Source organism: Danio rerio, chromosome 4, assembly GCF_049306965.1.
Source record: "Danio rerio strain Tuebingen ecotype United States chromosome 4, GRCz12tu, whole genome shotgun sequence".
NCBI lineage: Eukaryota > Metazoa > Chordata > Actinopteri > Cypriniformes > Danionidae > Danio > Danio rerio.
The window spans coordinates 65,370,152-65,382,316 of record NC_133179.1 but is presented as its reverse complement, the minus strand read 5'-3'; the positions used below and the strand labels follow the sequence as shown (position 1 = coordinate 65,382,316).

Genomic DNA, 12,165 nt, shown 5'->3' with positions numbered 1-12,165 from the left:
GTGGGCAGAAGAGAAGAAAGTATATTCCTTTTTTAAGAGGAAATATGTCTCTTCATACATCTATCGAGCCTAATTATTTCATCAAATATCTTATTTGTCTAGTTTCTTGACTAATTTGCTTATTAGAAGATGAGTCCAATTTAGGCTGAAGTTGTACATTCCAGTCTCCCCCACAGATCAACGTACCTGATGTCTCCTTGGCTATAACACTTAATATTTTTTTGAAAAATGCTTTGTCTTTTTCAGGTGGTCTATAACTAATGTAACTTTGTATTGGTCGATAGTTTCTTTAATTAGGTTATATCGCCTTTCTTTATCAGTAATCTTAGAAATTAATTGGAAGTTGATTTTATTTGAGATTAATGTCATTACTCCTCGTTTACGACCAATATTATTTGAGGGAAAAAAAAAAACTAAATCCCATTGTTTCTGATTTCCTATGTTCTGTACCAGAAAGATGCGTCTCTTGCCAGAAGATTATCTGTTGGTTTTCTCTTTTAATTTTAGCCACAGGTTTGCTTCTTTTAATCGGATTTAGTAACCCATTAATATTCAAAGTAATTACTCTATATTTCTGTTTTTGCATAATCAGATGTTTTTGCGAAGATCACTGTGATCGGAACATGAAAAACACAAACATGAATATCTTGAACCACATAAAAAAACATTACGAAAAAGATCTCCAAACCTTGAAGTCTTAAATAACTTCTTAATGTGAGGGGAAAGCCTTCCTTCTCTAAAAAGCCCTTCCTTGCCGTGCCTATTGTTATTTAAATATGGTTTAGGTTATCATATATGACGTAAAAAGGAAGATTAATACCAGTGTGTATAGGAGCTCTCTTTCTCAGCTTCTTAAGCTGCCCCGAATGAGTGAAACTCTAGGTTTGGGTATCGTTTGGTTTTTCGATACCGGTGCTAAATTGATACTTTTAAAACGATACCGGTGCCAAAACGGTGCCTGAATCAACACTTTTTAGCCACAAAATGATGGTGGACGACTCTTCAAAAATATTTTATTTGACAAATGATTTTTTTCAAAATAATTTTAATAGAACAATATAATTACAGTTTAAAGTAAACATCAGTTAATATTGTATTACATTAATACATTTCATTTGATCATTTGTTGGTTAGCATGAATTTAAAATTTGCATTATGAAATTACATTAGCTTACTATTAACCTGTGGGGGGCGGGCAGGGGCCACATACTTTTAGGAGCACATTTTAACATGTATATATCACAAAATACTTAAAACATTATTGGAAGTCATTTGTTTTCATCCATCACTCTGCAGTCTTCATAAACAAGATAATTAAATAACTTAAACTCAAAATAATCTTCCTTGTTCAATTATTTGACAAGTAACATTGTACTGGTGTAGGAGAACACATTTCTAACATTCAAGTACATCAAGGCACATTGTTGCACCTGTAAACTTTAACAGGCCTACAGTTGAAGTCGATTCATTTTGCCCTCCCATTCATTTAAAATAATGTTTTTGAAAACTTTTAGTGTTTCCTAAAACATAAATATTCTGGAGTCATAATAAGTCCTATTTCTTATTGTTTATTTCATGAATAAAAGCCGTTTGTAATAAAAATAAATAAATAAAAATAAGGTCAGTATTATTAGCCTCCTTAAGAAATATTTACTATATATTTTTGATTTACACAACAAATCAGTTACAAAATAATTTGACTAATTATTTTAACTTTCGTAGTGAACTGATAAGTCTAAATTACACTTTAATCTAAATAAAAGACTATAAAATACTTAAAAAGACTTTGTCTGAATACTGTCTTGCAAAATAACTAGTAAAATGTTCTGCACTGACTGTCAGCATAAAAAAGTAGCGTTAGATATTAGAAACGAGTCAGTTAAACTATTGTGTTTAAAAATGTGTTGTAAATAAATCATGTGTTCAAGACAGAAATCAAAAATGAATGAAGTCAAAACTAAACGAGTTGAATATTAAATGTTTAGTGATGCTGTGACAACACCTATATGTGCCTTTTTTCATGCAACCCTCACGTCCATGCCGCAGCACCGAAATTCATACGCTGATTTAATACCGGTGCATACCGGTTACCATGGTACCGGTGCTATAATGGCACCGGGTTTCGGTAACAAACCCTAGAACACACTGATCATGTCTACAGTTTATCTCCAGCGTGAATCCTCTCATGTGTTTTCAGGGTTTCTGAGCGAGTAAACCTCTTACTGCAATGTGAACACTTGTACGGTTTATCTCCAGTGTGAATCCTCTGGTGCCGTTTCAAATCTGCAGCTGTAATAAAAGTCTTCTCACACTCCAAGCACATATACTCTCTCACACCAGTGTGGATTTTCATGTGTTGTTTAAGGTGTGATGATGTGCTGAAACTCTTCCCACATTGAGAGCATGTGAATGGTTTCTCTCCAGTGTGGATCCTCATGTGTAGATTAAGATTTGATGAGTGGATGAAACTCTTCCCACACTGAGGGCATGTGAATGGTTTCTCTCCAGTGTGGATCATGATGTGTTGATTAAGGGATGATGAGTGGCTGAAACTCTTCCCACACTGAGTGCAAGTGAATGGTTTTTCTCCGGTATGGATCCTCATATGTCTATAAAGCGACGAAGATTTGCTGAAACTCTTCCCACACTGAGTGCATGTGAATGGTTTTTCTCCAGTGTGGATCATCATGTGCTTTTTAAGGTGTGATGAGCAGTTAAAACTCTTCCCACACTGAGCGCATGTGAATGGTTTCTCTCCAGTGTGGATCCTTATGTGTTTTTTGAGGTATGATGAATCGTAGAAACTCTTCCCACACTGAGTGCATGTAAATGGTTTTTCTCCGGTGTGGATCTTCATGTGTTTATAAAGCGACGATGATTTGCTAAAACTCTTCCCACACTGAGGGCATGTTAATGGTTTCTCTCCAGTGTGGATCCTCATGTGTAGATTAAGGAATGATGAGTGGTTGAAACTCTTCCCACAATGAGTGCAAGTCAATGGTTTTTCTCCAGTGTGGATCTTCATGTGTCTATAAAGCGACGATGATTTGCTAAAACTCTTCCCACACTGAGTGCATGTGAATGGTTTCTCTCCAGTGTGGATTCTCATGTGTTGATTAAGAGATGATGAGTGGCTGAAACTCTTCCCACACTGAGTGCATGTGAATGGTTTCTCTCCAGTGTGGATCCTCATGTGAGTCTTTAATTTGCTTTTGCTTGCCAAACTCTTTCCACACTGAGTGCAGGTAAAACAACTCTTGTCTCTCACTTTTAACACACCATCAGTCTCTAAATGAGTTTTGTCCTCAATTTTGACATGATGTTCCTCCTCTTTACTCTCCTCGTAGTCTTTAATTAGGTCTGAAATAGAAATAAGTTTACTTTTTAGTAAATCATAAAACTCAGTGAAAAGGAAGTGAAAACATTGGCTACACAAATCTTAATTTTGATGCACATTAAATGTAAAGACAAAGCAGATCATATTTAGATTGATCTTGTCATATTAACCTCCTGTCCATTACACAGATACACATTTAAGCAGATTCTTATATGATTATTCCCAGATTAATTTTTGTCATATTGATGAGACATAAATTTGAAAGCTGTAAATGGCCAGTTTCTATTTGTATATATTCATAATCACAACAAAACAATTTGTTTTTGTAAAACTTGTAAAGCCAATAGGGAATGCTTTTTCATTCTGTGCCTGACTGGTAAACCTGTTAGAACAAACAGCTGAATCTCTGCTAATATTTGCCTCATAGACATATATGACACATGTATAATATCTGCATAAAGCTTTAAATCTGCACCTTTAAATGACAAATGTTCTAGAGGTATGTAATCTGTAACAAATGCAAAGCAGAAATCTAACACTTAACTGTTTCAGATCATCAAACAAATGTAAATATTAGTCAAAGATAACACAATTAAACACATTGTGCAGTTTTTAAATCAAGTTTTTTATTCTTAAATTGAAGACAAAATACTGAACTACACTGACTTGTGTGAAAAAAGAAATTCCCATTAGAACAATTTTAATTTATCACACCTGCTTCAAGTTCTCTAGCCACACCCAGACCTGATTACTACCACACACGTTCGCAATCAAGAAATCACCTAAATAGGACCTGTCTGACAAAGTGAAGTAGACCAAAAAAAGCCTCAAAGCTAGATATCATGCCAAAATCTAAAGACCTTTAAACACAAATGAGAAAGAAAATACCTGTCACAAGTAAAAAAAAAAAAAAAAAAAAAAGAGTGAGCTCAAATGCAAGTCTTTATTGAGAAGCGAGTCTTGGAAAAAGCAAAAGTCAAAGTAAACACCCGGTCGGGTGAGCGCTGAGGAAGTGCCGTAGGAAAAAACAACCAGACACTCACTCACTGGTGGTCTTGGAAACATACAGGGTGAGTAACAAAATAATATGCACACAAATGATCGATAACATACTGACAAACATGAAGGGAAATGATGTGGTATAAACAGGAAAAAAGGGAAACAAGAGCTTCAAAGCCCCTTTCACACAGTGATACCGGTAAATATGCAGAAAATTTCCGGAACGACTTTACCGGTATATTCAAAAAAGCGCTGTTCACACAGGCGAGGACGTTATGGAAATTTTCCAGAAAAGACCTTTCACAAATCCATTCCAAAATACCAGTAAATTCTGACATCATTCACCACAAATGAGCCTTAAACGGCTGCGCTTGTATTTGTAAACATTTGACTACATTACAAACTCTGTGGATGACCAGTATTGTGAACAACTTCGAAGAAAACATATGGAGGATCACTTTGGCATGTCGAGATATTCATAATATGTGCGTGTGCTGGCGCTCACAGGCTGTTTCACAGGCACACGCAAAGCGTGAAGGTAAACAAACAGCGGCTTATCATAAGCATCTCATCGATGATTATTTACACAGTTGGCATTAAGAAGAACATATAAACATTATCTGACTAACTTCTAACTAAATGCGTCTGACTGTTCTGATTGGCTAAAGCAGGTGTCTCACGTCAGCACGTTCTAGACGTGCACGCGTTCTTTCCGGCAATCTTCCTTCTGCATTCACACAGCGCAGCATTCCGGCAAATTACCGGGAATGTTACAACTTCTCTTTCTGGAAAATAGCCAGAACGAATTTACCGGTATTTTTAAAAAGGACCTGTTCACACATACAACCTTTCCAGAAAATTGCCGGTAATTTTCCGGAAAGGTCTGCATGTGTGAAAGGGGCTCAAGAGAAGAGAGCCAAAGAGTAAGGTATCAAAGGAGGATGTCACATCAAAGATTCAAGCGTTACCACTCAGTGGGTTATGTCACAAGACTCGCGTCACTTTATTGTGGCTTTGAGGCTCAATGGGATTCTAATTACTGGCCAAAGTTATATAAAATCACACTTTATTACAATATATATGTAGAATATAAATAATTATAATATGTATTATATAATATTAAATTAAATTACATGGGGGCCATGGGGGGTGGTTCGTTTGAACAACCCGAAACCCCCTGGCTACGGGCATGGCACAGTGATCTGTGTCATTACAATGGCTTTTCCCACAGCTGGTGGAGAACACGAGAGTTCGGTTTGAGTTCAGTGTAGTGCATACATTTTCATTGTTTTCACTGTAAAATCCTCACTGCGTGTGCAGATTTAGGAGACATTTTTGCAGAATGCATCTTTGCACCTAAAAACGTCAAACGCAGCACTCAGGAACAGATTAAAACAGTTGTTATGTGAACTCGAAGTAAAAAAGTCTGCAATGCTAGCCCCGCCTTTGTACTCTACTTATTGGCTCACTGCTCTACAACTGAATGTAAATGATTGGTTAATATCAGCTGTCAATCACTCAGTCAATGCCTTCTGCCTTCAGATGATAGGAGCTACAACTGCGAAAATGTGAAGCGCTGAAGATGAAAGAATGAAAATAACAGACATTTACCTAAAGTTATTAATAACGGCGCATCTGTTTAGTGATCATGTGCTGAATGTTAATCCACCATTTACACTTTTCCAAGAGTGGATAAAAGACTTCTAGTGGCTTCAAGCAAATAATAAGTTATATATCAATATAAATGTGGGGCAGGGCGATGGATCGTGATGCCGGCTAAGCATCGTGAAGTTTGTCGGCCATCAGCGATGGACAATGTCATGTAAAAAAATAATACAATTGATCAGCTACAATCAACATCATCTTCCGAAGAGCTTCATAAGAAAATACTTATTCTGCAAGCGGAATGACTCCTTGAGGATCTCCACATAAGATCACGCCAGATTCATTATGAACATGGTGAATGAGCTGGCAGGTTATTGTGTTACTAACTGAAAAAATCCTCAGCAGCTGGTGTTATAGCAGCAGTTAGTAAGGATGATGGCAGTATTATTACTGATAAACAGGGTATTAGTGATCAATTTAAAAAACTTCTATAAAACTCTTTACAACTCTGAGGTAAACTAAATTGAATGTATTGAGAGCTTTTTTATTTATTAAGAACTACCATACCTCTGTGATTCAGATCAGTTGACAAAAGAAGGAATTTTAACGTTTGTCCTTTTCTTTCTGAATGTGTCACAGAATGTGTCCCGCGTTTGTCAGCTTCTCACAGGATCGGGTTTCCAAAGCTTGTCAATAATCAATCGCATGTTATTATTATCAGCTCAAGAAGTTTGTTATTTCAAATAGAGACGCGTGGCGAGCGTAAGGAAGAAAGCGAAACCACTCGGGCTTCAGACCGGCTCGTAAAAAACTACGCTACACAGGGTAAATCTGCTCTTCTCCATGGCTTTGTGGCTGTTTATCAAGACGACGACAGGGTTTGTTTGAGCCTGGATCGACCATGGCTGCATATGTATATAATTCCGCTGTAATCTCTCGCTGTGTATTTCAAACATGGCGGGTCCTTTGTTAAGATTCTGGCTTGTGTCTACGAATGATGTATCTCTGTAAACCAATACCGTTCAGCTGCACATCAAGCTCTGCCATTTAGGGCCTACTCACACTATGCCATCCGTACCATGCCCAGGCCCGTTTCCCGGATCGTTTGAGTAGTGTGAGTGCGGTGAATCGGGCTCAAGCACGGTTCACTTGGCTGGCCCTGGCCCGGTTGGAAGAGGTGTGCCCTAGCGCGGTTCACTTGGGCTTTGGCACGGTACGCTTGTGTGTGAGTGCAAAACGCGCCAAAGCCCGAAACTGAAAGCGAGATGTGACTTTTAAGGGGCTGTTACATATGGATTTATTAATCATTCTTACTGTTCAGTGAACGCAAACTGCCGTAGTTTATTACAGACGAGAACTCCTCGAAGCACGACAGCTGCGTGGCTTCAGCAGACCTCCTCATTCCTGCAGCACGAGAGCTTTATGATTGTTTATGAGCGCCAAAAGTGGCGAATCTGTTTGGCGAAATATCTGACTGTGTGTCACCGCATCCCTAAGGACTGTTTGGCGAAATATTCGACTGCATGTCACTGCATAACTAACGACTGAAACGATATAACTAGAGAAATCTCCACTGTGCTGTTGAGTGAGAGAGCGCTTCTCACTGAACAGCGCAGCAGCGATGACGTAAGTGTGCCGAGGCCTGTTTGTGGTGTGAGTGCGGGCCGTCGGGGGAGACGGGAGGGGGACAAGCGCTTTGGCCCGGTTCGAGGCAGCTGTATCTAGTGTGAGTACGGCCTTAGTGTTTGGGACCTTTTCGAAAGGGTGCCAAAAAAGTGGTATGGTACGGTTTGGTTCGGTACGCCTTTTGACAGTGGAAACGGCCATAAAAGCGTACCAAACCAAACCACTCAGTGGAAACGGGCCATAAAAGCTTGATTAGCTAGTCCAGGTGTGTCTGATTGGGGTTGGAACTAAACTTTGCAGAACACTGGCCCTCCAGGACCAAGTTTGCACATGCCTGCTCTAGAGGAACGAGACAGGGCTGCCCTCTGTCCCCTCTGCTCTTTGACGTTGTCATCAAACCTCCTGTAACCAATTTAAGGAACTCAGATGGCTTGCAAGGAATTTTCAGAGAGGGACAAGAACATAAGTTTCTGCTATATGCGGATGATCTACTTTTTTCTGTCAAATCCAGATACATGCATTCCAAAAGCTCTTACAATCATTTCAGAATTTGCAAATGTTTCTTGAGACAAAGTCAATCTAGCAAAAAATCTCCTTTTCCCTTTCAATGATAGAGCACAGCAAATGTCTACCCAAACCTTTCCATTTTAAGCAAGTCCTGATAAATTTGTATATCTTGGTGTGAGTGTGACACGTAAATATAAGGATTTGTTTAATAATAATTTTAAATGACGTTAGACAAAGTCAAACGAGACATGACGCACTGGTCAACCTTTCCTTTATCTTTGGCTGGGAAGATCTATTCCATTAAACTGATAATACTACCAAGATTTCTGTTTCTATTTCAGACTGTGTCTGTTTGTATTGCCAAGATTATAGATTTCAGCAGTCCAATTTTGGTTTAGGAAGGGAGTTAACTGTGTTAAAGACCTGTTTAAAGATGGCATATTTATCTCATTTAACAGTTAAGAACAGACATTTAGATTCCCCAGTCTAATTCTTTTAGGTACCCTCAGGTCCATAGTTTCATTAAAAAACACTTCTGTCCTTCACTGAACCAACCAGAAGCATGCTGGATAGATGAATTGGTAAATATGGACCCATATCAAAGGGGTATGATTTCCATGTTATATGAAGTGATCCAAAGAACTGCCCTCTCCTTCCCTAAACCATATAAATCAGAAATGGGAAGACGAACTGGGACTAGAAATATCAGATACAGCCTGGCAATATGCCATAGAACTGGTACACTCATCTTCTGTATGTGACTCAGATTCATCTTGTCCCAGATGTGGTTTGGAACGAGCAGATCAGTCATATGTTCTGGGGATGCCCTAAATTATATAGATTTTGGGCCAATATTTTTAGACATCTAAATGTAATAAAGATATGGATCCTAATCATTTGACCTCAAATTTTGGTACAGTGACAAAAGAAATGTACCTGTCAGCTAATCACATAGAAATCATGTGAAATGTGAATTAAATTTAATTACAAAACTAACCCTAACACTAACGAGCAAACGAGTGAAAACGAGGAGTGAAAAATCGCACGTCTCCCTCCCGGTCCTCAAATAAGTTGCACACCTTTCTCACCCCCGGATCCCTTCTCGCTCTTCAGACACGTCACACACTGTCTGCATTAGTTTCAAAAACAGATTTCTTAACGATTTAAAACGGCATCTTTGGATATCTTTTTTGCTGATAATACTGTTGTCCTGAAACACTTAAAACAAAACCTTTAAAAAAAACTCACATATACCAAAGGAATGGTACAGCAGAACATTTTGGCAGTTTTAAAAAAATCAACTTTTTTCTAACCGCAGTATACCTTGTAAACTGTTGTCGTCACATGCCTAAGCAGCAGAACACTGTTTTTAGGATCTAAAAATTATTATTATTTTTTTTTAAATCTCAAGCAAAAAGGATTTGAATGTCGCCGCCTGCTGGTACATGAAGAATATGTTCAATACTGAAGAATTTTACACTCAAATGTTTGCATTTCATCAGCATGCTGTAATCCATTTCTTAGCAAAAGTCATTTTTAGACTAGTTTGTTGGCCAGTTGTAGTCAGTGCAATGCTAAGCGTTATTGTTTCACTATAATTTGTTCATTTTGTTTCACGTCGTCCCACAGCAACATCATATAGTTTAGAATACTGTACAATGTTTTATAACAATTTATTATTTTAGTGTCAATTTCATTCAGCAAGTTTAAAATTGGGGGCATCCATGTTTTTTGACATACTTTAAACCAGGGTTTCTGCAGGTTTCACCAAGTTAAATTTAGGAATTTTAAAGATTTTTTAAGATCATTATGACTGACATTTTAGACCAGGGGTCACCAAACTTGTTCCTGGAGGGCCGGTGTCCTGCAGATTTAAGCTCCAACCCTAATCAAACACACCTGAACAAGCTAATCAAGGTCTTACTAGATATACTTGAAACACCCAGGCAGGTGTATTGAGGCAAGTTAGAGCTAAAATCTGCAGGGACACGGGCCCTCCTGGACCGAGATTGGTGACCCCTGTTTTAGACTCATAAAGGGCTAAAGGCTAAGGAATTTTTCAAATGGCTAAGATGGAAAAGATTTCATATGATTTTTTTATGATGAAAAAATATCATAATTTAATTATACAATAATAAATGATATTTTTAAAAATTATATTTTAGATATTTTTTAGCAAAAGATTTAAAATTCTGTGTAGCAACAAGTAAGCTTTACTTGTATCCATACACTTTTTTTCCTAAGTAAACTTTCTTTAAAATTAATAAATAAATAAATGAACAAATGCTTTAAACGTTTTAAAACCTATAATAAACAAAATATATGCACAACAATCTGTCTAGGTTGATGTCCTCAGCAGTAATGGAGCACGTTTAAACAAATGTTATTGTAAGTAAATATTTAAACCATTAAAAAGACCTTTTTGAATGAAAAGTTTTATTGAGATGGGTTGTTGGTGATTATAGATTGAAAATTTAGATTTTGGAATTTAAGGCACCGCAGAAACCCTGTTTAAAAGCAATAGCCCCGGTAATTAGCTATTATAATGATGTAATTCTAACTTTCTAATTTTCGGGATACTATCTGTGAGAACTAGTAACAACTACTAGAAACATGTTTAAACCCATAAAGAAGTTGATAAAAAAAATTGTGATCAACGTGACATATGCAAATGAAAAGTAAAAGTCAACCCTATCACCGTAATAGCAGATATCTTCTATGAGAATACTGTAGGTCAAATATCGTCAGCTCATTTGAACTTTAATTTATTGTTTTTGTTTATTTTATATAGCGCCAGTGCTCAAGGACGCTTTACCAACAGCAGGAGAACAAGAAAAACAATAACCTTAAAAAGGTAGAGAAAATGGGAGACTAATAATACATTAAAAGAATGACAAAAGACACGAGAACAAGTGACAAAAGAAACTCATTCCTGTCTTTCAATGACTGCTTTTGTGCGTTTAGGAGAACTAGGCAGCACACTCAGGGCTGCAAGATGGATTTAATTTAGTAGCCTATTCTTAATATTAAAATATATCAGTATGAAAACCAACCTGTTTGTTCCTGCAGATCTTCCTGTTTGACTGTGAATGTCTCTTCAATCTTCACATCTTCACTCTCCTCTTTAATAAACTCCATCTTTATAACAGTGTGGAGATCAGTCGCTTCAGCAGGGTTTTTTTTCTCTGTGTTTGGACACTTAATCCAGTTCAAAATGAACAAAACAATGAACAGAAACAAAATAATTTCTCTTCAACACTTGCTTCAATGGTTTCTTTATTTGAGAGTAATTAACAAAAAGAAATTAGGTGAAACATTTAATTAAAACACTTATACACTTTTCTGTTGTTTTATTCAAACAACAGCCTTCAGTTACTGAGAATAAAATAGTACTACTAAAATACTAAAATAGTTGTATAAAGGGTTAAAATAATATTTCCAACAGCAGGAACATAATATAGCATCGTATAAAAAACTTAAAACTTTAGAACTTTAACTTTAAATCAGTTTATATCTGTAAACGTTTTAAAACAAACCTTTCTCCAGTTGAATCACAGCGACGAAGCAGCGCTGCCTGATGACGTCACACGCCACGGCAAAATAAAAGTCTTTTTTGTTTAACTTTTTTGCCACTATCTGTTGCAGTCATGACTTATTGATACATTTCTCCCATGGTTTTCACTTTACACTTTGTCTGCTCTCTCTCTCACAAACCTTAAATCTAAACATTTTCTTAACTTTTTTTAATCCACTTTATAATGACTTGTATGTCTACAACACTTTCTATTAATATTTGAGTCCAAATCTCATCCTCATAATTATGACCTCTTCTATTTCTACAACTTCATAGGCCTATATAGGGTTTCTTTTTTCACATGAATTGTTGTCTCTTATTATCCACGTTTCCTGCCATTCTTTAGCAATATCTGTAGTAATATTTAGTTTACCTTTACTTACATAAGCATTAAAGGAGTAGTTCACATAAAAATTACAATTCTGTCATTTACTCATCCTCTACTTATTTCAAAACTGTTTCTGCTGAATGCAAATAAAGAGAATACAGGGGCAAAAAACAGCCACTGTATGGTTCA

General features: G+C 36.9%; 2 protein-coding genes across 2 annotated transcripts in view; one reads left to right on the top strand and one right to left on the bottom strand.

Annotated features, from left to right (window-relative positions):
• Positions 1-12,165, top strand: part of LOC110439389 (NACHT, LRR and PYD domains-containing protein 3) — a 440,964-nt gene that overhangs the window by 153,600 nt on the left and 275,199 nt on the right. The window lies entirely within an intron of this gene.
• On the bottom strand, positions 989-11,640 carry LOC110439488 (uncharacterized). Its single transcript, XM_068219992.2, has 3 exons — positions 11,611-11,640; positions 11,128-11,272; positions 989-3,360 (listed from the first exon to the last, which is right to left on the bottom strand). Exons 2-3 carry the CDS (start codon positions 11,210-11,212, stop codon positions 2,156-2,158), a joined length of 1,290 nt encoding a protein of 429 aa, XP_068076093.1. The 5' UTR covers positions 11,213-11,272; positions 11,611-11,640; the 3' UTR covers positions 989-2,155.